The sequence below is a fragment of the Sturnira hondurensis genome, unplaced genomic scaffold (assembly GCF_014824575.4).
Source record: "Sturnira hondurensis isolate 20B ecotype Veracruz unplaced genomic scaffold, ASM1482457v3 Scaffold0019006, whole genome shotgun sequence".
NCBI classification, from domain to species: Eukaryota; Metazoa; Chordata; class Mammalia; order Chiroptera; family Phyllostomidae; genus Sturnira; species Sturnira hondurensis.
Genome location: NW_028091637.1, coordinates 10,328,554 through 10,353,528, shown reverse-complemented (window position 1 = coordinate 10,353,528; position 24,975 = coordinate 10,328,554). Strand labels below are relative to the sequence as shown.

The following is a 24,975-nucleotide window of genomic DNA, read 5'->3' as shown; positions in this document are numbered from 1 at the left end:
CCCCCAGTTCAATCCTGCCACCGTAGTGTGAAAGCGGCCACAGCACACAGAGAACGGGGCGCGGCTGTGTTCTAACACAACCTCGTGTATGGACACTGACGTTTCCATCTCGTATCGTTTTCAAGTGTCACAGAATGTTATTCTTCTGATTTCTTCAACCATTCAAAATTGTAAACATGGCCCTTAATGGGCGGGCCTTACAGAGACAGGCATCAGCAGGACAGGGGTTGCTGGCTTCAGTTTGTTTAGCACAATCCCAGGCTAAACACTTTCTGCTTCAATTCAGTTAAACATGCCTGCTGTGTATTATCACACTAGATCTATAAGCTGGAGTGGAGAAAAGGTGGGAAAAAAAGTTGAATCTGTTATTTGAGCCTTATCAAATATTTTTTTAAATCTAATTTTGTCTTCCGGTCAAGATGGCACCGTGGGCAGACATGGCTCGCCTCTTCCCACAACTGCATCAAAATTACAACTAAAATATAGAATGACCGTCCCTCAGAGTCATCGGAAATCGAGTTGAACAGAAGTCTGACAACTACACATCAAGTTAAATGGAAGTCTGACAACTACAGAATTAAAGAAACCACATCCATCCCCACTGGTAGGAGGGGCACAGATGCAGAACAGGCTGGTCCCACACCCATGTGTGGAGGTGAAAAATATATCCAGATATCTCAGGAGCATGGAGACCTAGTCCTATCCCAGTGTGGGGGGCTCTGCCGGCAAAGCGCCCCATCCGCCGTGGATGAGAATAGAGAATAAGTCTACCAAGACATGATCTGCTTGGGGAGGAAAGGTAGCTGATCTCTCAGAGGAGAATGGCCAAGAGACTTTTCTTCAATGGGCTTTTATTGGGTTCACTTTGCACAGGAATACAGGCAAAGCTCATTAATCATTGTCAGGCAGTAAGGATCAAACAATAGATAGCATACAAAGAACTATGAGGGCTTATTCTGAGTTAGGGTCTGTTAGCTAAAGGGCTACAAGACTTTGGGAAACAAACTCATTTCTTGCTCGGACTTGTATCATTTGAGAGCATTCTTAGCAAAGCAGCTTTCACAGGATTTTAGATATTCTTTCTCAGGCCGGATCACCCTAGGGGACCTGCCCTTTCCAGCACAGGGCTGCACCCACCACCGGCATTGTTTCATACTTAAGGCATTGTTTCAGGCTTAAATCAGGCAGGGGAAGTAAGGCAGACAAGAGATTAGGAGGACCCAGGCTTTGACAAAGCTGAGGGACGAGGGTCCATCACCCTCTTTTGCTATAGCCCCCCAAGTCTTTCCCTCCCTCTGATCATGCCTGTCTTGGGTCATTCCCCCCTTGGGGAATCTTACCCATCATTGGTTAACGGATCAAGCACTGAGGCCAGTTATGGATGAAGTAAAAGGAGCAGAAGCAGCACTCCTGCCAGGGAGATAAGCTTTGTCTCCTTAGTGGCTTATGGTCTGAATGTTGCTCACTCAACCTTAGCCATGGGGGTTGGGGGTGGGGGGTGTTACAGCATCTGAGACCAGTCAGGGCGGTTCCTAACACTCCATCCCTGCCCCTGCTGCCAGGCCAGGATTCCAAAGCCAGGAAGACAAGTCCCCACAACTTCTAGCTGCAAAAGCCAGTGGGGATCGAGTCAGTGGAAGAAACGTCAGGAGCCCCAACCAGTTCCCCTTATAGAACCCACACACAGACTTACTCAGACTCACTTCCTCTGAGCTCCAACACGGGGGTAGCAGTTTGAAAGGCACCAGTGGCACACAGGGAGAAACTGAAGTGTCTGGCATCAAGGACAGCAAAAGCCATTGTCCCTTTTCTAAACCCTCCCCCGACAGAGCCAGCAAGCTGGTTGCCAGGTCTGAAACTACATTAACCTGGATAACACTGTTTGAATCTGCCTTGGAGATCCTCAGAGACTCTGCTCCACCCAATTTAGAGGCCAACCCAAGCTGTTTTTCCATAGGAAGGCTGGTTTTGGTTTGTGCTTCACAGCTTCCTAAATCCTATCAAAAAGCAAGAGTTGGCTTCAGTGAGGCCCAGGCCCGGCACTAGCAGCAGCCAGCCTAGCCTCAAAGTTTGGCTTCACCTGGAAATCGCCAAACCCAGCACAAGGAGCAGCCATCTCAGGTTGCTTTGTAGGTCAGGAAGGGTGCCCCAGCAAAACACGGGTGGGGGCTGACCTTGGCCCAAACACTTGGGAAACCCCGGGGCCGGCACATTCAGTGGACAGCTACAGATTACACTGGAGCACCGCCACCCTGCCCCTGTACAGCTGACCCTTCACAGAGGGTGGAGGTTGGTGGTCAGTGGTCACAGCCAGTCTTTGCAGATGACTGGCTGGGGGAAATCCCTCCCATTGACCTGCTGACGGTGATCAAGGCTCAACTTCAACAGGAGGGTGTACTCACCCCACACAAAGCGTGCACCTGAAGTATACAGCTTAGGTGACAGGGGAGGCTATGCCACTGGACCCTACAGGACACCTAAGCAGCTCTATCTAATACATAGAAACAAACACAGGGAGGCTGCCAAAATGAGGAGACAAAGAAACATGGCCCAAATGGAAGACCACACCAAAACTCCACACAAAAAAAGCTAAACAAAAAAAATGGAGATAAGCAACCTATCAGATGCAGTGGTGAAAACACTAGTTATAAGGATGTTCAAGGGATTTAGTGAGGACCTCAACAGCATAAGAAAGACCCAGTTAGAAATGAAGAGTACACTAATTGAAATAAAGAACAATTTACCCGGAAGCAACAGTAGAGTGGATGAAGCTAAGAATCAAATCCATGATTTGGAACATAAGGAAACAAACAAACAAAAAAAACAACCAATCAGAAGAACAAGAAGAAAAAAAGAACTTTTAAAAAATGAGGATAGTATAAGCAGCCTCTGGGATTTCAAGAGCTCCAACATTCACATCATTGGGGTGCCAGAAGAAGAAGAGAAAAAGCAAGAACTTAAAAATCTGTTTGAAAAAACAGTGAAAGAAAACTTCCCTAGTTTGGTGAAGGGAATAGACATGCAAGTCCAGGATGCAAAGAGGCCCATACCAAGACACATCATAATTAAAATGCCAAAGTTTAAAGATAAAGAGAGAATCTTAACAACAGCAAGAAAAAAGCAGTTACCTAAGTGGTGTCCCGATAAGACTGTCAGCTGATTTCTGAAAAGAAACTTAGCAGACTGGAAGGGATTAGCAGGAAATATTCGAAGTCATGAAAAGCAGGGACCTACAGCCAAGATTGCTCTACCCAGCAAAGACACTATTTAGATTAGAAGAGCAAATAAAGAGTTTCCCCAACAAGAAAAAAGTAAAGGAGTTCACATCACCATCACCAAACCATTATTATAGGAAGTGTTAAAGGGACTTATTTAAGAAAAAGAAGATCAAAATGATAACAATAAAATGGCAAAAAATTCATTTCTATCAACAGTTGAATCTAAAAAAATAAACTGAGCAAACAAGAAGAACAGAGACAGAATCACGGATACAGAGAGTGTTTTAATGGTTGCCAGATGGGGAGGGGGTTAGGGAGTGGGTGAAGAGGCGAGGGGATTAAGAAATGCAAATAGGTAGTTGGGGAATAGCCATGGGGGTGTAAAGTACAGTATAGGAGATAGAGTAGCTGAAGAACTTATATGCGGGACCCATGGACATGAACAATGGTGTGGGGATTACCTGAGTGAGTGGGGGTGCTGGGTGGAGGGTGCCTAAAGGGGAAAAATCAGGACACCTGTAATAGCATAATCAATAAAATATAATTTAAAAATTTAACTTTGTTTTGCAATAATTTAGACTTAGAAAAAAGTTGTAAAAACAGTCAAAAGAATTCCTTGATTGATTCCCTTAATGTCAATATTTTACCACATTTGCTTTTTGGTTCTATGTGTGTGTTTATATATATTTTTTTCTGATAGGATAGGCTGTTGCCATGATGATACCCTTTTTTTCTGTAAGAGCAAAAACCTTCTCTTATAAAAAAAACACAGTGCAATTATCAAAAGCAATAAATTAGTGTAAAAATATGATTTAAGCTTTAGCTGTTACATACTCTTATCAAAATCAGGACGTTACCCTACAGGCCTAACTCTGATTTCATCAGCTGCCCCACCAACATCCTGCACGTGCCAAATGTGTTCTAGTTACCACCTCGTGCAGCTCAACAATCCAGTGACTCTGATGTTATTATCCCATTTTACCAACGAAGGAGCTCAGGCTCAGAGAGGTGAAGTGACCCGCCCAGTCACACAAACATTAAACAGCAGAGCTAGAATTTAAACCCAAGTGTGCCTGGCCCCGAAGCCCTTGCTCCTTAGCTCTGGACGAGTATTGCCGTGTTTAGAGAGGACTTCACAGCCCCAGAGGAGTGTGCCTGTGTTCCAGGCAAGAACAGAACCTGCGAAAGGAAAGCCAGTGACTATTTCTCAGTCTCCCAGGGAAATGTCCAGTGGAAAAGGAGAAGGGAATGAGCAGGTGCAACTGTAGCTATTTTGTTACACAATGTATACGATTTTTTTGGATACAGTCAATGTTATGTTTTAACTTTTTAAAAGTAAAAAGTAACTTTTTAACTTGTTTTAAAAACAGATACAGAAAGAGACATAATACGAATAAATAACTTAATGAGTTCTGTTGTGGCTTATCCGCCCTGTGTCACTCCTCGAGGTCAAGAAACAAAACTTCAGACCTGGAGCTCCTGGCAGACAGCGATCCTGGACACGTTAACACACGTGGCAGAGCATCGGTTTTTCCAAGTGTGAAATGGGAGGATACTACAGTCACGTGCTGCAGAATCACGTTTCGGTCAACAGTGGACCAATAGGGGTCCCACAAAATTATAATGGAGCTGAAAAACTCCTACTGACTCGTGATGTGGCTTTGTAATGTCCTAGCACAACCCATTTCTCCTGAGTTCGTGGCAACGCTGGCATGAACAAACGTACTGCACTGCCAGCTGCGTAAAAACTATAGCTCAGTTACTTATGTAGAGTACACTTGATTGTGACAATAAACAGCTATGTTACTGGTTCGTGTATTTACCACATCTTTTGTCATTGTTTTAGAGGGCACTCTTTTACTTATTTAAGGAGTGTTTGCTGTGAAGTAGCATGTCACGTTTATCGCGTCTTTTGACTGCATTATTTTGTCTTGTGTTTGATGTAATCTCGTGCTGTTTTGTCTAATAACATTATAGCCCGGGAGCAATGGGCGGTACCGTACAGCCTAGGTGTGTAATAGTCATCTAGGTTTGTGTTTACACAACAACAAAAGTCACCTAATGTTGCATTTCTAAGACTGTATCTCGTCCTTAAGGGAGACACGACTGTATTCCACCCCAGTGTGACAGGTCTGCCTACATCCGCACGGCAGGGCTGTTAAGACTCTCAAGTGCAAAGTTGAAAGGTGGGAGGTGCTGCTCTTGATCTGTCAAAACCCAGCAATAAAATAAAAATCCTACAGACCCTGATGCTTTGAAGGTTGGCGTTTGGAAGGGTTTTTCGCAGCTCTAAATTTCTCGGTAACCTAGAAGGTGGTTCTCAAACTTTAGCATGCGCCAACAAACCTGGGGAGTGTGCAGAAACAGAGACTTCTGGGCCCCAGCCCTAGAATTTCTGACCTACAGTTCCTGGGGCGGGGCCCTAGAATTTGCATTTCTAACAAGTTCCAGGTACAGGCTTGGTCCAGGGACTGCAATTTGCAGAGTCCGGTGTGCAGGGCTAGGATTCTCTCTGGGCCACTTAGGTTTATCTGGTCTCAACTTCCCCCTTCTGTCCTCTGAGGCAGCCAGGGAGCTGGGAGGCCCTTGTTAAGTGAAGTCTAAGCCCGGGGCGCCTTATCAAGCTGCTGACAGCCGGGCCTCACGCAAAGGGTGTAGCAGAGGCGAACAAGGAACCAGATAACGCTATCCTGGAGTCACGCGGCCGCGCGTGGCCTCGAGATTCGTCAAGCCCATTCCCCGCCCCCGGGTCCGCTGTCGTAGGGCGGAGCACCAGGCGTAGAAAGCTCCCGGGCTGTGGTCAGGCCCCGAGAGGGGCGGCGCCAGACCGCGGGTCCTCAGTCAAGTGACGCCGAGCAGCTGGCCGGGGCGCCCACTGCGATGGAGCAGAGAGGCTGGAGAGCGGATCTGCCGGGGATCGTTCGCGTCCTCTCTCTGCTGCTGGTGTCCCTGCTGCTGGGCCCTGCGCACGGCTTGCGTGTAAGTCCACAAGACCCCCGCGCGGGGATGCATTGCTAGGGGACATGCTGGCGGAGGACCAGGCTGTAGCTGCGGCCAACGGGGGCCCTGCAGGGCGCTGGGCCCGGGACCCAGGACCCGGGACCCCGGGGCGTACCTCGGCAGAGAGGCCGCAGGCAGTGGACTGGCCCTCCTGTCGGGGGCGGGCCGAGCGGGGCGCGTGTCCTTCCCGGTAGCTCGTCTCCTATGTGTTCCGCTCCGGCTACCGGTTTCGCTTGAACCCACATCCCCCAAGGTGCTACGAGGTGGGTGAGACGAGGTGTGCCCACGCCTCTGCAGCTCTGCAATTTCCCAAGACGGGGAATTGGAAGTGCCCTAGCGCGTGTGATTGGAGGAAGCCTGGGGCTCTGGGCTGGGGCGCCCTCCCTTGCCCAGTGTGTGCCCTGCGAACTGCTTTGGAAAAAGAAAAATGGGGTCAGGGGAGGCCCCCGCCATGGGAACTTTGGGGTAATGTCCTCCGAGGAGCTCTCTTCAAATATCTCGCCGCTCCCTGCCGCTTCCCTTTATGGCTAGGATTTTCCAGACCTTCCTGGGGTAGTCCAGGCCGCGGGCGGAGAGGAGGCGGGCGGCAGGTGGCAGCCGGAGCTGCTGGACCGAGGTCTGCAGGGGCGATGGGGAGGGGGAGGGGCACGTTTGCCGGGACGAGCAGGACGGTGGAGAATTGAAACTGCCACCTACCCCTTTGCACGTTCGGCGAACTAACTTTGGTTCCTCCGGAGTCTGAGGGTACTGAGCCCGAGCCACGTTGTAAGCCAAAGTGATGAGATTTGGGCTGGTTGACTTGTAAAGCACAACGTGGCCTAGAGCAAAACCATACATTTATCTAAAGCGAGGTTAAGAATCTTAAATATTTGGAAAACATCTGCTGGAAATAATTTTAACTTGGGGTTCTTCTTGGGGAAAGGTCACCTCAAATGGAGGGTTTGCTTCGCCCTGTTTATTGGGGTGTGTCTGCCCTAGCCCAGTTTTTTCGTTAGGAGTCTTGGAGGAGCGCACCCCCCACCCCTCAAGGCGGGAGCTCCCCAGGGGACAGCGGCAGAGACTGACGGGACGGGGTGGGCTTTTGGAAGGGAGAGACACGGGCTTACCTGGTGGACAAGGCAGTCTCCCCTGCGTGATGGGCGCTCATCGTCACGCATAGTCGTCATTCAGCAGTGGGGCGCCCTCGGACTGCCATGCCCGGTCCCACCAAGGGAGGCTGGCTTCACCCCAGGAATTCTTCTGTGTCTGGTTTTCCCTCTTGGGCCTAGAGCCGAGGGAAGCTACCCGGCAGGTGAGCTTTCTGTGATTTCCTTGTTTACATTTCCTTAGAACAGCGGTTCTCAAACTACAACTGACGTAGAAATTTTAAATATCCACTAATTTATTTCAGAAATAATAGCTCTATTCTATGTAAAGAGACTTACAGGTTTTTGGAGGGGAGGATAACAATGTTTCTCCCCAAATTTTAGGGCAAAGAGTGGTATTGGTTTTCATGTTTGCAAACCTCGTGTCTGCCCTAGAAGATGACAGTGTCATTCTCCTACCTGCTTCTGTGCTCTGTGTTGCCATTGCATGTGTCCCAGAGCTTCCGGAACACTCCACTGCACGCTCAGAATGAGAAAGGAAAAGGCAGTCGTGGCGTAGCGTTATTACGGAAACAATTTTAACTAAATGGACCCTGGGCCGCACTTTGAGAACCGCTGACGTAGAATACTGCTTTTGTTATCATAAAAGAAGTTCCATACGCATTGTGGAGAAGCTTTAAGCATTCAAAATACTGGACAGAAGACCATAAAAACTGCCTGTTGTGTTACAAGCCAGTGTTTGTGTTTTAATAGTAAAGTGTCACCACCACCAAGTGAGTGGCCTGGATTTGAGGCAGGTTGGGCAGTTGTAAGCAGCCTTCGGGCTTTGAATGGGGACGAGAACACCCTGGTATTCCACAAAGCTGATGCCGGTTCCCGGTTGCAGGAGGACCTGAGCTGGAAACTTCTCCTTGGCCATTGTCTTTTCTAAGGACCTCGCCTCCCAGAGCCCGCCGGCGCAGAACTGCCAGGGGACCCTCTTAGGACCAGAGAAAATGGTGGTCTTCAGGCAGCTGTCCCTGGGCGTGAAGGCTGCCCTGGCTGCTGGCACTGTCTTCGTGTCCATGATAATCTCCCGCTCCTACCTGTCTGAGAGCCTGGAGCTTGGAGCCCGGCGTTGGCTGTTGCGCCTGCAGCTTGCCCTGTTTGTCAACTCGCTCATGCTTATTGGCTCCCTCTACATCTGGCGGAGCGCAGTCAGCAACCTTAGCCATTCCCCAGCCTCGGAGTCGGCCTGTTTTCAGCTTTGGAAGGTGGCCGTGGTGACATTTCTGGGCCTGGCCCATTCCAGTTTCTTCACCATGATCTTCTTGGTGGCCGAGGAGCCCTACCTGTTTTCCTTGGCCGCCTACGCCTGCCTCGGGGCGTACATTATCATGCTCTTCTTCCTCGGTACCCTCAGCGGCATGGAGCAGGCCTGCCAGCTCCTGGCCTGGCGCAGTGGCAGGGTTGTGGGCAGCCTTGACAAGACAAGGAAGCTGACCCTCAGGCCAGCCTTGGCAGTGGCGGTGACCACCGTGCTCAGCATAGCCGGGCTTCTGAACGCTGCCCAGCCCCCGCTGGTAAAAACTGTGGCAGTGCCCATCCATCGACTGCCCCCCTCGATGGACAACCTCAAGGTCGTGCTCCTCTCAGACATTCACTTGGGCCCCACCGTGGGCAGGACCAAAATGGAGATGTTCGTGAGAATGGTGAACCAGCTGCAACCGGATGTCACGGTGATCGTGGGCGACCTCTGTGACTCAGAAGCCTCCATCCTCCGGACAGCCGTGGCTCCTTTGGGCCAGCTTCATTCACGCCTGGGCACCTACTTTGTCACAGGGAATCACGAATACTACACGTCAGACGTCAGCAACTGGTTTGCGCTGCTGGAGTCCCTGAACGTCAGGCCCCTTCACAATGAGAACGTGAAGATTTCCGCCACCGGGGCCCAGCGAGCCGGCGGTGAGGGTGACGACTGGATCTGCTTGGCCGGGGTGGATGACATCGAAGCAGACATCCTGCACTACTCCGGCCACGGCATGGATCTCGAGAAGGCCCTCGGGGGCTGCAGCCCGGACCACGCCACCGTCTTGCTGGCTCACCAGCCCCTGGCTGCCAGGAGAGCCCTGCAAACGAGGCCAGATATTAACCTGATCCTTTCTGGGCACACGCATGCTGGACAAATCTTCCCCTTGAACGTGGCGGCCTATCTCCTGAACCCCTTCTTTGCCGGTCTCTACCAAGTGGCCCAGACCACGTTTGTATATGTCAGCCCAGGCACAGCTTACTATGGGATCCCCATGAGATTGGGTAGCAGAGCAGAGATCACAGAGCTCATCTTGCAGCGGGCTCTCTGAACCTGGCCCTGCCCTGTCTGCCTCTTAATCACCCTGCCCCCTGTTCTCTGTTCCTCTCCGGAGCAGGTCGCCTGCTTTACGTCCTCCTGCCCAGCCCTGCCCACACACGCATGTCACGAAGCTGGCCTGAAGAGTGATTTTCGGTGGAGCTGCCTGGCAGGTTGGCTCTGTAGATGGCCAGTTGCTTTTTACTGTGCATCTGTGAGACCACTAAAGTCACGTGCGTAAGGACAGGCACCTGGTTTCCAGATGACGTGGGGTAAACCTTCCTTCTCTGTGGAGCTTGTGACAATAAACAAAAGGGGGGTTGCTTGAAATGCGTACCTCTAGAACGCAGAGTAAGGAAGGCACTCTGAGTACTTTTTAAACCCTCTTTAGGACTTAGGCAGTTTTCAGGATCGTTGATGTAGAGCTTTCTGGGTGAGGGGGCATACTGCTAGGCAACCTGGTAGAGCAGGCAAGGTGGAGGCCCCTCTGGCTGCTGAAGAAGAATTTCGTGTCCCCCTTGGTTCTCGCAGAGTCGTCTTTATCGAGGGAATCAGCAAAACCTGCTGGAATACAGGGTTCATCCTGTTCCAGACTTTGAGTGATGCTATTTCACTGCCTGTGCTCCTGGGCCTCTGGGGTTGGGGGTGGGGTGGAGAGAAACAGAGCTTCGTGGTAAGTGATGGCGATAGTGCTGGGTAGGCATTCAGAGGGTGTTTGCCTCCTTTTGTACAATAATTGGGTGGGCTAATTAAGGACAGGCTACTTTCCCCTATCTAGAGACGAGGAAACAGGCAGAGAGCTGTAGGCCCGACATTAGCAATGGGACGAGGTACGTAGGAGACTCTGGGCTAGAAGTCAAGTCTTCCGTTTCCCAGTGAAAGTGTTCTCTCCACTGTCGGTGGTCCAGCAGCTGTGTCTGGTTCAGAGTCACCAGAAGTAAGAGGACAAAAAAGGGCCTGGAATCTGATGTTCATTCAAAGTTGTTTGCTTAAAGCTGATTTCAGTTCACTCCTAACCACATGGGCCAGGGCCCAGAGGGGAGTCGGCAGTGTGGGATGTCTGTTAACACTGGAGGGAGGATTAGAAAACTGGACCCCCCCAACCCCTCACTCTAGCAGCGGTGGGGGGTGGGGGGAGCTGCATGGCAGAGTCTCTCCACCCTGCCTCCCGCTGGGTCCTGGCCATGAAGTGTGGGGACCATCCTTCGTATTGGCCGGCTTCCTTCCTGCCCCCTGGCCTGACCTCATCAGACCTGCCCTAGGACTGTGGTCACAGAATCAGAGGGCCATCTGTGCTGGCCACCGGACCCATAGCAAAACAGGCAGAGGTTACTGTGTCTGGAGTGACCTCACCTCCATCGGTCTGGCCCTTGTGAGACCCCTGGGCCCTGGGTAGCCGTAAGCAGGCCTGTTAAGAAAGGCCTGTCTGAGAAGATGGAGGGCTCAGGGTTAACATTTTTGTGACTGACAGTCACTCTGATGAGAGGTCACCCTGCTGCTCACGGGTCAGGCAGTGAGGTCAGACGTGGCCTCACCCTAAATGGAGACATTATCATTACCTCAACCCTGTGTCATGGGCAGGGCACTGGGATGTGGCGCAGGAGTTGCATGTGACACAGTCACCGGTGAAGCACGTGCTGTGGCTGCTTTGTAAACCTCACATGCGGGCTTGCTAAGGAACTGCTGTGGGTACAGGTGCCCGGGAACTTACAGAGCAGACAGTCCTGGGGATGTGAGTGGGTCGTGTGCCTCCTGCTGCCCGGGGCCCAGTGATTTGCTGGGGAGTTGCTTTCTGCTGCCTGCGTTAAGTCTCCTGTGCACACTCCGCCTGGTCGGTAATGGAATCCCCGGGGATCCTGAAGACCACCTGGTTATGTCCAAAGTGTTGGCAGCAGGCCTTCCAGTCCGGCGTGGCTGATTCTGCCCTATGAGACACCAGACAGGGCCATCCTAGGTGTCCAAGGAATGGTCAGCAGTACCTCCGCAGCCCAGGATGCGGCGGGAGTTTCCCAGCAGAGACTTCTCTTTGCCGTCCAGATGCGGCTCCCTCCCCAGCCCCCTCTGCACTTCTCTGCCTCACACACTTACCTCCTTTGATTATGCCTGGAGGAGGTGGTGAGAAATAGTTACTGGGAGCTTGAAAATTCTTTCCATTTCCGTTTTTTTTTTCAATCTGTAAATTCAAGTTAAATTGAAATGCTTTAAAAAACAACAACAATGTCATGTATAGTCTGATCCTATTATTGGGAAATGCATTCGCCCACTGTCATCCATTCCAAACACCCATCTGTCTTTTTCCCCCTTTATTTTGTTTTAGATTTTTTTTTTATTGAGGAAATGGAAGAAATATTCACAACATAGAGAGAACGGCACCGTTCTCTCAGCACCCAGCTTCAACAGTTGTGGCTATGCTGCTGGTCTCTCATTCAGCCCCATCCCACACTCTATCTCTTTTGGCTGGACTATATTAAGGCAAATCTTAGAAAATATAATGTTACCCCCAAATACTTTAGGATGAATCTTTTCTAGAAAAGCATACACCTAATGCCATTATACCCAATGAAATTAATAATAATTCTTTGATATCACCTAATACCTCTTTAGGAGGTGTGGGGGCTGGAAGTCAGGCCTTCTACCTCTCAGTGAAAGTGTTTTTCCCACTGTCTGAGGTTTAGGCCACTGTATCTGTTACAGGTGGCTACCAGGATTCAAACGCAGTCTACTGTCGAGAGAGTTAGTATGCAGTTTTCTTGGTTATCTCAGTAGTTTGTTTGGTTTTTTTTACACTGTGGTAAAAAGCACCTAGCATAAACTTTACCACCTCAATGATTTCTAAGTGTACAGTTCACCAGTGTTAAGTGTATTCATACTGTTGTGGAACCAATCTCCAGAGCTTTTTTTATCTTGCAGATCGGACACTCTGTGCCCATTAACTGTTTAATAACAGTTATTGTTATTAAACAATAACAAACAGTCACTCTTCTTTCCCCCGCCGCTCAGCCCCCAATATCCACCACTTCACATTCTGTCTCTGACTTTGACCACTCACGCATTGTTATTTTCGCGAAGGCTTCTTTCACTTAGCATAAATGTCCTCAGTGGTCATCCATGCTGTAGCATGTGACCAGACTTCCCTTCTAAGGCTGAATAATGTTTCATTGTATGTATATATCCCATTTGGTGTATTCATTTGTCCATCAGTGGACACTTGGGTTGCTTCCACATTTTTTTTTTGTTGTTGTTTCTTGTGACTCGTGCTGCTATGAACATGGGAATGCAAATATCCCTCCAAGACCCTGCTTTCTCTTCTTTGGTGTTCATACCCAGCAGTGAGATTTTTGAGGGGCCTCCATAGAGTTCTCCACAACGGTCGGCCTGTTTTACCATCCCACCAACAGTGCGCACGGACCTCATTTCCCTGTGTTTTCCCTGGAATTTGTTACCATTTATTCTTCATTAGTGTGAGATAAGAACTCACTGTGGTTTTGATCTGCATTCCTCTGATCGTCAGTGACATTGAGCATCTTTTCGTATCCTTGTTGGTCATTTGTATATCATCTTTGGAGAAATGTCTATTCAAATATTTACTCCATTTTTAAATCAGGTTATGTAACTCTTTGTTCTTGTTGAGTTATGAGTTCTTTTTATATTCTGTATTATTAACCCCTTATCAGATATATCATTTGCAAACATTGTTCTATTGCTCTTAATGGGGAAAAGTTTTTAAGGATTTCCCATTTGTTTATTTTTCACTTTTGGTGCCTGTGCTTTTGGTATCATATTCAAGAAATCATTGCCAAGTTCAATATCATGAAGCTTACAATCCCCTTCAAGTTAATTTTTGTATATAATGTAAGGTGAGGGTTCAACTTCATTCTTCTGCACGAGAATATCTAGTTTTCCCAATATCATTTGTTGACAAGACTGTTCTTTTGCCATTAAATAGTCCTGGCACCCTTGTCAAAGACCGTTTGAGCATTTATGTGAAGGTTTATTTATGGCCTTTTTTAAAAAAGATTTTATTTATTTATCTTGGAGGCATGTGCCCTGACTGGGATTCAACCAGCGACCCTTTGGGTGACAGGCTGGTACTCAATCCACTGATCCACACTAGTCAGGACAATTTATGGACTTTTTATTCTATTCCATTGGTTTATTTGTCTATCTCTATGCCAATACCACAGTATCAGTTTTGTAATATATTTTGAAATCAGGAAGTGTGAATTTTCCAACTTTGCTCTTTTAAAAACTGTTTTAGCTATTGCAGGTTTCTTGAAATTTCATATGAATTTTAGGATGATTTTTTTTATTTGTGTAAAAAATGTCATTGGGGGTTTGAAAGAGGTTGCACTGAATCTGTAAATCACATTGGGTAGAATGGACGTCTTAACAAAACTGAGTCTTCGGATTCATGAACGTTGAATGTCTTTCCATTTGTCTGTCTTCTTTAACTTTGTTCAACGATGTCTTGTATGAGTCTTCCCCTCCTTGTGTAGGTTTATTTCTAAGTATTTTATTCTTTTTGATGCCATTATAAATGGAATTGTCTTAATTTCTTTTCTAGATTGTTCATTGTTAGTGTATAGAAACACAGTTGATTTTTGTATGTTGATTTTGTGTCCTCCAACCTTGCTGAATTCATTTATTATTCTAACAATTACTTTTTTACTGTGTAGAATCTTTAAGACCTTCTACATATAATATATCATCTGTGAATGGAGATAATGTTACCTCTTCTTTTCCAGTTGAATGCCTCTTATTTTCTTTTCTTGCCTAATTGCTCTGGCTTAGACTTCTAATACTGTGTTGAGTAGAAGCGGTGTTGGCAAACATCCTTGCCTTTTTCTTGGTCATAGAAGAAAAGCTTCAGACTTTCACCATTGAGTATGATGTTAGCTGTGGGCTTTCATATATGGCCTTTACTATGTTGATGTACTTTCCTTCTATTCCTAGCTTGCTGTTCTATTATGAAAGGTGTTGGATCTTGGCAAATCTCTTTCTGCCTCAATTGAGATGATCATTTGGGTTTTGTGCTTCATTGTGTCAATATGGTGTATTACGCTGATTGAGTTTCATATGTTGAACCATTCTTGCTTTCCAGGAATAAATTGCACTTGGTCACGGTGTATAATCCTTTTAATGTGTGGTTGGGTTCATTTTGCTGGTATTTTGTTGTGGATTTCTGCATCAATATTTATCAGAGTGTTGGTCTGTACTTTTCTTGTTATGTCTTGTCTGGCTTTAGTATTAGGGTAATGTTGACCTCATAGAATGAATTGAGAAATGTCCCTTCCTCTTCAGTTTTCTGGGAGAGTTTCAGGAGGATTGGTGTAAATTCTTCATTAAATGTTTGATAGAATTTTCTAGCAAAGCCACCTGTTCTTGGGTTTTTCTTTGAGGATTTACAGCTATTGATTCAATCTTCTTACTAGGTATTGGTTTATTCAGGTTTTTTTCTTTCTTCATGATTCAGTCTTGGTAGGTTATGTGTTCCTAGAAATGTATCTATTTCTTCTAGGTTGTCCAATTTGCTGGCATGCAGTTGTTTATAGTCTCTTCTAATCCTTTTCATTTCTGTGACAGCACTTGTAATGTTTCCTCTTTCATTCCTAAGTTTAATTATTTGAGTCTTCTTTTTTCTTAGTTAATCTAGCTAAAGATTTGTCAGTTTTGTTCATCTTTTTAAAAAACTCTTAGTTTTACTGTTTTTTTCCTATTGTTTTTCTATTCTCTATTTCATTTATCTCTGCTCTAATCTTTATTATTTCCTTTCACTGTTCTTGGGTATAATGCCTCCCCTGGTTTCTTGAAGAATTATGTCTCTTTGCAGTTCTTTTGTTTGAATCAGGATTCAAGAACAAGGTCCATCTGTTGTATGTGATACATTTCTTAAGTCTTTCTAAGTCTATTAAACACCCTCCTCTTTTATTTTGTGTCATTTGTTTATTCAACTTACCAGGATATTCTGCCTTAGAATGTTGTGCATTTGGGACTTGTGGTTGTGTTTCATGTGTTGTCTATTCCTATATTTTCTGTACACTGGTAGAGCTAGAGATCTATAAAAGTTAGAGCTGGAGGCTGAATAGAATCAAGTTCAATTTTTCCCCTTTTTTGATACAAAGACTTCATTGCGTCAGTGATACTAAGGTTGACCCGTGGGGCCAGGTGTTAGCTTGGTCCCTCCACTAGAAAGTTTCTCATCAATGTTTTATTTAATGTTTCAGCAGTCCTTGATGATTGTTGCTTAAATTCATTATTCCACTTCCAATTGCAAAATGGCGATTTTTAAAAAATAGTGTGATAGGTTAAATTCAGACTTGAATAGGCCAGTGTACTCAATAGGCTTTCTAGGAGTAGTTAGTTGGCTTTTATATATTCAAGAGACAATGGGAACTTCTTTGGCCTCAGTTTTGCATTCTGAAAGAGTTTTTGTGGCACTCAGAAATACAGTCCTTCCCTCGGCCCCCAAAATAGTGATTTTCAATTTCATCATGTCCTCTGCATTTATCAGCTGTCATCCTTCTGGAAAGAACTCTCCTCATCAGTTGTTTGATTGCTCTGAAAAAGTCTGTAGCAAAGGCAAAACCGACACCAGATCCTTCTCTTTTGCTCATCGATTTTCAGATGAATGAATTGCCGCCCCAGCAGTCTCCAGGGATAACCAATAAGCTTTCTTTGGGGTGGGAGAGAGTGTTATGAATTAGGATATTTTTGTATATTGGATGTGTTTCAATCCATTGAAGCAATACATCTTTTGATGCTTAAAATACCTCATTTTTGGCTAATTATGTCATTTTGTTGTGACCCTAATAGTTTTTGATCATTTTAGGCTTATTTTGGACGTACTCTGCCCCAAACTTCCGTTAAGTAATTTTTTGAAGGCTCCTGGCTCTTCTTAGTAGATAATATTTATAGACAATAACTTAAGTGCTAGGGGAGTTCATTGCTAATGGCCACTGTCAATTCTAAGCTGTTTCGGTGGGTATTGCTAAGAAATGCACATGTTTTTTAGAAAAAGAAAAGTGCTTGAGTTTATAATAGTATTTCCAGTGCAGATGGAAGATTATGGGCTTTTTCAAAAATAGACTTTATTTTTTTAGAGCAGTTTTACATTCACAGCAAAATTCAGCGGAAGGCACAAAAATTTCCCCCTTATCTCCGATTACAGGGTTTTTACTTAACTTTCTTTGATTTTGTTTGTTTCTTTTTCACACGGAAAGTTTTGGTTCCTAACAACCCAAAGCAATAACTCAATGACTTTATTCTACCCTAGGCATTATAGATTCAAAATAGTAATACAATATTAGTACTAAGATGAAATCTACTGAAGGCGGGTCGGTTGGTTTGTGTGTTCTGCCTAAATGCAGTGTAAGATGTATTTTTATCCTTAGGCAAGACATAGTCATTTCAGATTCACTTGAAATGATTCTTTCCCTGATGTATTTTTATCGTTAGGCAAAATATAGTCAAAATACTACTTCAGATTCACTTGGAATGATTCTTTCCTGTGTGTGAAGTTAGGTCTGTTTTTAACTTTTAAGAACTAATTTATATTTTAAAAATTTATTTAGAAAGAAGAACTATGCACTTTTCTCTGAGATGAAGGAGCATAACTAAATCTGCCAATGTTTGCGAGTCCTGGAGGACGGGGAACTGGTCCCACCTGGGCTCGTTTCTCCTCCATTCTGACATGTCCCCTCCTTTTTCATTGTAACTGATGCTCTTTACCTTTTTGGACGCGGAAGAAAAATCTTTGCAAAACAAGACAGGCATAAGTACCGTGTTTTGCCTTGTATAATGCGCACTTTTTTGCCCAAATTTTTTTGGGGAAAAATAAGGATGTGCATTATACATGGATAGTACTAATTCCATATTTATCTAAATGTTTTAAATTCTTTTATTTATGCTTATGCATTAAATGTATAACTCTAGAAAGCAATAACAATATCCACATGCAAAATAATGTCCTGGAATATAAGAATTGGTTTTGTTTCTCAGTATAAATAAATAATAGTTTAAATAAAAAATTAAAGTGAAAGACTTATTTCCTTGAAAGTTTGGGCCAAAAACATGGGTGCGCATTATACATGGCAAAATAGGGTAAATAAACAGAAATATGTATAAGCTCTAGCAGCTCATCCACCAATCTCTCCAGGTCCCTGTTCATTCTCACCGTTCCGTGTGGTGGTTTTGCTTCTCCAGCCTGCCTGGTGTAATGGTGTTTCAGTATGATATTTTGTACTGGAAAGATCGATAGATCTGGCATAATTCGAGTTGGTTTTATAGTCGTCTGAAATAGTCCTCTTTCTCTTTGTTCTGTGGACTGTGGGGAAGCCGATGATGTGTGAAGACTTGTCCGCCCCTAGGTTCTCCCCATCCCATAATCCCTCCTCAATCCCAGGGTACCAGCAACCTGGGAGGCTTGGGTCTCCGCCACCTTGGCCCTGAACAGCTCATGTCAGGAATTCCCCGGGGCTCTTGGGTCTCTGGAGTGAGTTGAAAGGGTATGTAGAGTGTTGGGGATGGAGACCCATTGAGTGAGAACTTACCAGAGTTACAGGGAGGGACCGGAAGACAACATCTTCACACCATCAGCCCGGCCCCTGCATAGGCTGTGAGGTCACTGAGCTCCTTTTGTTTCTCTAATTGAGGAATGTGCACAGGTAGTGGAAATATAATTACCATTTTGCCTGAGGACTGGGAAACCTGGGGAATGTTCACATTACCTGGTGATGTAAATACCAGTGTTATGTTTAATGGGCGTTTTTAAATGCTTGTTTACCACTGAAAGAACCTAAACTGAATAAATAACTTTAAAAATGTTGTGTTGGACAGTATTAAGTCCCCATTGTAATTTGGTCTGGGGGTAAACAAATAATATTTGTTGGTATTTCTGTGGGGTTATTTTCCTCCAGTTTTTATATATATATGTAATGTACACGGGGAACCTTGGGACAATGTGGTCCTGGCCTTGCTTGGATTGACTTATTGATGTGGGTTGCTGTGACTTCATGCATTGTAAGTATTTATGCTACCCCCACCCCGTAAGTGTGGAATAAAACTGGCTCTTCAGCATTTCGTCCCACTGCCCATGAATTTAGCAAGGCTGGAATTTGCACAGGCGGCAGACTCTGCATTTTTTTCACTGGGGGGAATAGACTTGGAAGGCAGCCTTCCCTCGTTCCTCCTCCCCCACGTTTCTTGGTCACCTGCTGTCGGTGGTGCCCAGCACGGCAATACTAAAGAAGCTGGCCCCTGGAGGCCGGATCCTCTCCTAGTCTTCGCTTTGGAACCATGGAGTGGATTTTCCCTGGTAACCTTGACCATGGCAGTCATCAACAGGAAGCTCTCTTAGGGGATGCTGCTGCTGCTGCGTCTGTCCAGGTTGATCCCCTCGGTGCGAGACTTGTTACTGCTCCCCAGATCCAAGTGGCGTGGTGTCAGCGGGGCAGCCCGCAGCCGGCCCTCACGGTCCACATCTCTCCCGGGAGAAAGCGGGGCAGTTAGTAGGGCCCCGGGGCAAGAGCAAATATGTGTGTACTGCTGTCCTGGCCGCTTACAAACTGCTTTTGATCCCTTTTATCGATAGTTTTGAAAAGACTAAAATGTTAGCCACAAACCAAAGGCCAAAGGCTGTGCTGATGTTCCAGTAGCCGTACATCCACCGGGCAGCTGCCCCCGGGGCTACTTCTTGGTTAGTTAAGTAGGTGGCCACCCTCGTCCACCATGATCTGTCTGGTTTTCACTGGGGCTCGCAAGTCGTTGGAATGGGGTGGCCTGTGAGTCTCGGTGGAGGAGGCACTCTGTCTGCAACTTCAGGGGGAACTGTGGTCTTGCTTCAGATTCCTCTCCAGTGGAGATGGGGTCCATTTCTAGGACTTCCCTGTGGCCCTTCCCTCCGTGATGGCCCTTGCTCGTGGTAGGGTTCTGGGGGTTGCTTTGTAAAACCATCCCAGCGTGTACCCAGGACCTGTGAAATAACCATCAGGGGGTCTCTCTGACTGTCCGACCCACTGTGAGAAGGACCTGGGCCAAGGCTCCCTTTTGCCCCTGGCTCCCAGAGAGTGAGCAGGGAGGGGGATGGCATTTCAGGTCCCCTGGGATCAGTACTGGCCCAGACCATTGGCCACTCCCCTGAGGAACAGGTTCCCTAAGTCCCATCGGGGGAGGACTGGGGGACTGCTGTGTGTATGTTGCTTGGGTTGGCATTGCAGGGCCCTCCCCCAGGGGGGGTCCATCCAACCTTCTGGTCAGTCACCTGGCTGTTTGTCAGAGCCGTCCCAGAGCTGGCGGCCAGAGGAAGGGACCCATTTGCCAATTGCAGTGGCCGACAGTCAGCCTTTTGTTCATGGGTTCATGACTTGTTTTCCTCTTGTTAGACACGATGAGCCACACCCTTGCTGGCTGCCCAACCTTCTCACCCTCTAGGAACGCCATGGTTTGTGAGCCATTGCTTAAGATCACTGTGGGTCAGCACACCTGGCCGCCACTCTGGCCTCGCCTGGCCTCATGGTGATTATACCCATCTGCTCCTGACGGCCACGCGGTCCCCCTTTGATTGTCTGTCAGCATCTTGTCATCCCCAGTGACAATGGGCCAGGGCCCAGGGCCGCAGCAGCATCTTCTGTGACCACTTTCCTACAGAGGACAGCATCCTCTTCGGGTTTCCCGGGCTCCCCGCCACAGCTGCATTGCCCCCCTGTAGGAAGGATGTCCCGGGGACCACAGCCAGAAAGCAGGTTGTCAGGGCTCCAGGTTTACACTCCCACCTCCGCGAGCATCTCACAGCATCCTCAGGATGCCGGTGCAGTGTTGGCATCCACGGCTCATTCCCTGTGGGCCTGTGTCACGACCAGGTTCAGGGAGCCAAGCCAACCACACAGCCACGGACTAAAGGTGCTTTACGGAGACGCTGACTCACACGTCAGGGAGCGTGCACCAAGTCAGCACACTCATCTCCCTCCGGCTTTGTGTTCCAGGCCCTCAGGATGACTCCCAGTGTTCCCGTGGTTAAACCCGAGCCTCACTCTTCCGGGAGGAAATGTAGGTCTCTGATCATTGCTGTGGAAGCCTCGTGTGTTCACGGACTGCTCGGAGTGGATGGCCAATCTCTCTCTTCAAAGCTTTCAAGTCTGTTATAAAAGCCCGGCAACCTCACAGCCCTTCCAATGACCAGTCCCAGTCCCTCCCACGTCCCATTCCCGGTAGAGCTAGTGCAGATGCCACCCCTCCCTTTCCAGTACCTCCTCCCAGGCCGGCCCAGGTGAGGGCCTTAGCATTGGTATGCATGGCCCTGCGTGGTCACCACCCACGTAGCACCAGCTGCAGGGCTGTCCTTGCTGCCTGACATATCTGGGAGACCAGGTGCAGACTCAGGTCCTGAGGAACTGCCGTGTGGGCCCGCCCTGGGACCAATTGCCTCCAGCTGGGTTTCTCTGGATGCATGACAGGAAATGGGCTCAGGTGCCGGTGGTTTTAGGAGTGACTCCAGAGCTCGGAAATGAGGGACAGGTGAGAAGCAAAAGCAATGGCCCTGATTCTGCCCAGGTCTTCTGGAAAGTATTACAGGTGTCTCCGGGACTGTCTGCCTAAAACGGAGACGGCAGTTATTCAGCCTGGCTGGTTGAGGGTGTCCCGGGGGCATGGACTCCCAATACTCCTGGGCCCCTGGGACAGCAGGGTCCCGTGGTGTTGGGACAGGAAGGCACAGAAACTTCAGGTGTGAGTTTGAGCTGATACACTGCCCTCACTAAGGCTACCGAGCTCATGCTGGACTATCCACAAGAGCTGCTACAGACTCAAGCTTGTGTTAAAACAGGGTTCTCTCCTTTCTCTTTTTATTCTCTGTATGGGAGAGCTTTCATAATGGCAAGAGTGGGGTGCTTCGTTACTCTTGGGAGTGAGATAATACTTCATCATACATGCGTGTGTACATGCATGTATAATACACCCACCATAGAAACCATAATTTACTCCTCAGTCCACTTACTTGTATCAACATTTCACTAGGAAAAAAATTCAGACACACAGAGAATTGAGAGATTTATATACCCACCCTCCAAATTCGAGCATTAACACATTACTATCAACCCATCCCTCCGTCTATCCACCAATATGCCTTATTTTTTGGGATGCATTTCAGAGTAAGGTACAGACATCGATTCGTCCCCCACCCCCAGACACTTCAGCATGCGTATGATGAACTAGAGGGCAATATTAGTTTGTAGCTTTCTTTCTCCCGTTTAAGGTAAACTCTACATACAATGACATTGTCCTTACGCCGTTTGATGAGTTCTGACCGATGCATCCACCCGAATGGTGCGGAACCCTCATCCAGCTGGAGAATACGACCAGTACCCCAGAAAGTCCCTCATGGTCCTCCCCAAGCCACACCTGTCCCCACTGCCCCAAAGGCAACACCTGTCCCAATTTTCTCCCCACCGCAGGTTCGATTAGCCTGTTACAGAACTTCATATAAATAAGTCCACACAGTCTGGACTCCCTGGGGCAGGGCTTTTATTCACTCAGCATAACATTTTCGAGATTTGTCCATAGTGCTGCAAATGCCAGTAGCCCTTTTTCATTGCTGAGTAGTATTCCACCATATAAATATGCCACAGTTTGTTTACTCATTCTCCTATCGGCGGACCTTTGGTTGTTTCTAATTTTGGACTTAGAAGTAAAGCTGCAATGAACATTTTTTATGTCTTTTCATGACCATATGCTTTTGTGTCTCTTGTAACCAAGAAAAAGCCTTTATTTTGAAGGGAAATTTGGTTCCCACAGTGTTGCAATAAGAACCACAAAAAGTATGCTTATAAGTACACCCACTGGGAAAAAATTGTGGAAAGGATAATTGCGTGTTTAAAATGCTTTTTTATTATGGAAAATTTCAAAAGTGCAGAGAGAGAGAACGCGAATACCCTGCATCTATTAGCCAGCTTCAACGATGGTCCGTTTTGCTCTGAATACTCTCGACTATTTTTGTTCTTTGTACATGTGGTCTATAGTAACTTCAGATGCAGTAATCAGTCTAAAATACTTCCGATAAGAATGTTTCGTTCTTTTGTGTCATCACCATGCCACCATTATCCCCAACACAACTAGCAATAATTATTTTAATCCAATCTAATGCCCAGCCTGTGTTCAATTTTTTTCTACGTCAGCCTGGTTTTGTTTACAAGTAGAGTCGGGATCGAAACCAGGCCCCCACACTGTGTTCAGCTGTTGCTTCTTACGTGCCCTTTTGTTTTTGCACAATTGTTTTATCTGATTTTATTTCAATACCATCAGTCTGCTAGAGCAACTCTATCATCAGACTTTCAGGATGCCCCACATTTTGGGTTTGCCTTATTGCTTTCACTGGCTTCAGGTTCAGTAAAGGGAACTGCGTCTAGGCGGGGCTGCGTGCTTCCTGTTCAGAGATGCCTGCTTGTTTCGTTTTTACGAGACTGACTTGGAGCAGAGGGATCACCCAGAATCCGCCCGGTCCCTTCTTTATCCACCTTGCTGTTGGTTTTACCATCCGCTGATGATTTGGCTTAAAATTGTTATTTTACGAAGTGTTAGAAAAGGGTGTTTTTCAGCGTCTGCTCTTCCATCTGCATGTATTAGCAAGAATTCTGCCCTAGCTGGTGTAGCTCAGTGGATTGAGTGTGGGCTGTGCACCAAAGGGTCACAGGTTCGATTCCCAGTCAGGGCACACACCTGGGTTGTGGGCTAGGTCCTCAGTGGGGGGCTACACGAGAGGCAACCATACATTGATGTTTCTCTCTCTTTCTCCCTCCCTTCCCTTCTCTAAAAATAAGTAAATAAAAATCTTTAAAAAAAAAGAACTCTGTGCAGAATTTTCCACTGTCAACTGTTCAGTTACCCTGAAATACAGTTTTGATGTGAAAGGGAAATAAACAGCTTGGTTCTTCCCTTTATTTATCATTTTTTAGAGTAATGAATGATCTAGCAATCTTCAAAGGTGACCCGTGAATTTCCTTCCCCCAGTATATCATTACAGACTCATAGGTGTTAATATCCTTGAAGTCTTTTTTTTTTTAAATCAATGTCTCTTAAGTCTCTCTTTCTCTTTTTTAAAAATAATGTTCAAAAATTTCCTCCTGGCCACTGGAGCCTCTAGCGGTTAGCCCCGTGTCCTACACCTAACCAAGCCCCTGTCCTGTGGGTCCTCCCCCTGCCCACTGCCCACCTCCCATCGCTGCCGTGGTCCTTGTCTCTGCTTTTTTTTTTTGCCAGTTTAGAAAAAGGCCAGAGTCCTGAGTATTTTAAAACACATGCTTGATGCGATCATTCTTTTCTTTAAGCTGTTCTCCACCGCTCTTAGCGTTAAGTCCAGGCCCGGGACTTCAACTTCAGGGCTCATTCGATCTGGCCCCAGCCTGGCGCTGTGTCAGCAGATGTCACGCTCTGTCTGCACTGAGGTCCGTGGCTCCTGCCCTGCTCTGCCCCGTCTGCCAGGCTCACGCGTGCGCACACACACACAGTTTCCTCTGCCTGCCTCACCGTTCCCCTCGGCGAACTCTTCTCCATCCTAGGGTTTCATTTAGGCCAGTAGCTCTCAACCCTGCTGCACCCTACAACATCTGGGCAGCTTTAAGGAATACCAATGCCTGGGCTCCACCCAAGACCGATTAAAATCCCAATGTCTGCCGGGTGAGGCCTGACTTTGCTATTTTTAAAAGCATGTGCAATTGCTTCTGGTGTTCGGCCAAGGGTGAGAACCACAGTTTGGGGTGAGAACCACAGTTTGGGGTGGCTCTTCCTCTGGGAAACTTGCCCCCACCCCCACACCCCCTTGCCTGGGTTACATGTCATGTATTACACGTCATGTATTACCACTGTAGCTTTCTGATGGAAGCCTTTTTATCCCCAGCTTTATTGGAATATAATTGATGGGTAAATTTTACAAGTTTAAGGTGTACACAATGTGAAGCTCTTATCTTTACTATCTAGGCCTCATTGTGTTCACTGTTGGGTTTCTGCCTTGTGAGGTGGGAGCTTCCCATGGGCTGTGCGCGCTGTGCTTACTCAGCAGGTGTTCGATAGTATTTCTAGCTGGATGACAGGGAGCTGTTGAGGCTGGGTTTGGATGTGGTTTTTACCTACAGGGATGGTGCGGTGCTGTGTGGGGCAAAGGCCAGATTCCACACTCTGCCAACATCGCCTCTGGCTTCCTCCTCTCCAGCTTTTCTGAACTCCGCCTCCTAGACAGAAGGGCTTCAAACGGTCCTTTCCTTTCCCCAGTTCTGCCCAAAGTGGCTTACTCCTTACCCCAACTCATCAGCCTGCTTTGGACTCACAGGACTTGTGGGAAACCCTTACTTGACAATTTGTC

General features: G+C 47.0%; 2 protein-coding genes across 3 annotated transcripts in view; both read left to right on the top strand.

The window, feature by feature from the left end:
- Positions 1–5,994: 5,994 nt before the first annotated feature.
- GLB1 (galactosidase beta 1) overlaps positions 5,995–24,975 on the top strand; it is a 75,810-nt gene continuing 56,829 nt past the window's right edge. The window contains exon 1 of the mRNA XM_037070869.1: positions 5,995–6,197. Coding sequence (XP_036926764.1) covers positions 6,099–6,197 — 99 coding nt within the window. The 5' untranslated portion in view covers positions 5,995–6,098. The remainder of the gene's footprint in view (positions 6,198–24,975) is intronic.
- On the top strand, positions 6,109–11,831 carry TMPPE (transmembrane protein with metallophosphoesterase domain). Of its 2 annotated transcripts, none has more exons than XM_037070871.1 (2): positions 6,109–6,197; positions 7,688–11,831. In XM_037070871.1, the coding sequence occupies exon 2, from the start codon at positions 8,299–8,301 to the stop codon at positions 9,640–9,642; it is 1,344 nt and encodes a 447-aa protein (XP_036926766.1). In that variant the 5' UTR covers positions 6,109–6,197; positions 7,688–8,298; the 3' UTR covers positions 9,643–11,831. The 2 variants fall into 2 exon arrangements, with proteins under 2 accessions (XP_036926766.1, XP_036926765.1); XM_037070870.1 differs by lacking the exon at positions 6,109–6,197 and adding an exon at positions 6,390–6,481.

Excerpts from the sequence above, each read along its gene's own strand:
- TMPPE (XM_037070871.1), top strand. The coding sequence starts at position 8,299 with ATGGTGGTCTTCAGGCAGCTGTCCCTGGGCGTGAAGGCTGCCCTGGCT.